Source organism: Trachymyrmex cornetzi, unplaced genomic scaffold (genome assembly GCF_001594075.2).
Source record: "Trachymyrmex cornetzi isolate Tcor2-1 unplaced genomic scaffold, Tcor1.1 scaffold602, whole genome shotgun sequence".
NCBI lineage: Eukaryota > Metazoa > Arthropoda > Insecta > Hymenoptera > Formicidae > Trachymyrmex > Trachymyrmex cornetzi.
Genome location: NW_017299918.1, coordinates 48,743 through 50,008, shown reverse-complemented (window position 1 = coordinate 50,008; position 1,266 = coordinate 48,743). Strand labels below are relative to the sequence as shown.

The 1,266-nt window shown below is 43.6% G+C and overlaps 1 protein-coding gene across 1 annotated transcript in view; it reads left to right on the top strand.

Moving 5' to 3' along the window:
- Nucleotides 1-247: 247 nt before the first annotated feature.
- Nucleotides 248-1,266, top strand: part of LOC108766508 (uncharacterized protein F54H12.2) — a 9,724-nt gene continuing 8,705 nt past the window's right edge. Inside the window, exon 1 of the mRNA XM_018515842.1 lies at nt 248-796. Within this exon, the coding sequence (XP_018371344.1) occupies nt 248-796 (549 nt within the window). The remainder of the gene's footprint in view (nt 797-1,266) is intronic.

The following is a 1,266-nucleotide window of genomic DNA, read 5'->3' as shown; positions in this document are numbered from 1 at the left end:
CTTCAGTTTCCATTCGGAGGTCGGAATAGTCGTATCGCGCTTCGTAAACGACGTCGGGCAGTAAAAAAAAATCATCGAGAAGTAGCACAGGGAAGAAGAGCAAAAAAGTGACGAAGAAGAAAAAGAAAATTCGCACTGCAGGAAGAAAAATCAAAAAACCATCCACTAGAAAACATCGAGTCAAGAAACGCGACCTATCCGACATATTCTCTTAATCGAGATAGGAATTCGTGACTGGAGAAAAAGCATGTCCTTTCTTCATACCCACTCAAGCGAGTGTATAAAGAGCGAACTCGATTTCTTCTCTTTACCACCTACGCAAACCAGCATCGAGAGTTCGCAATGGATTTATTACAAACCCGTAACTTCGCTCACGGACGACTCACCCATAGAATTCGTCATACCCGGCCATGGAGAAGACTATCTGGATCTCACTCACACCATGTTGAGCCTTCGCATACGCGTAGAAAGCGAACGCGGGGAGAGCACATCGGTCGCAGCCACCGACGTGGCAAAAGCAGGGCCCGTAAATCATTTACTGCATTCCATGTTCAACCAAATCGACGTGTATTTCAATCAAAAACTCGTGTCGCAACCAAACAACGCTTACGCTTACCGCGCGTACATCGAGGCGTTATTAAATTATGCTTCACCCGCAAAAACTTCTCATCTAACCTCTTGCTTATGGGACGCGGATATTCCCGTCTACATGGACGACATGTTAGACTCGTCAAATCCAAATACGGCACTCGAGAGACGCGCGAAATACATTCAAGGAAATCGTGCGCTAGATCTCGTAGGTCACCTTCACTGCGACGTTTTCAATCAAGATAAATTTTTAATTAACGGCGTGGAAGTTAGAATGAGACTCGTACGCTCGAAAGATTCATTTTGCCTTATGGAGACTAGAACGATGTCAAAAATACATTCTCAATGCCAGTTTACTCGTAAGAAGAGCAAAAATAAGTCCGGGTGTGCTACTCGCACACGCTAGAATGCTGAGTAAAACTACCGCCAAGTATCCCCTTACGAGAGTCGAAGTTAAAACATTCACGCCGATGTCGTGGGGGAATCGATAGACAATGCAATACTTGGACAGCTACCGAAACGAATAATAGTTGGCTTTGTCGATAACAAGGCGTTTAACGGTGATAGGAAATTGAACCCGTTTAATTTCAAAAATTACAAAATTTTTGTGGACGGGTACCGCTGAATAACTGGTGTATCCACAAATAAAAATATATTGTGATCTTTATTCAAACTCCT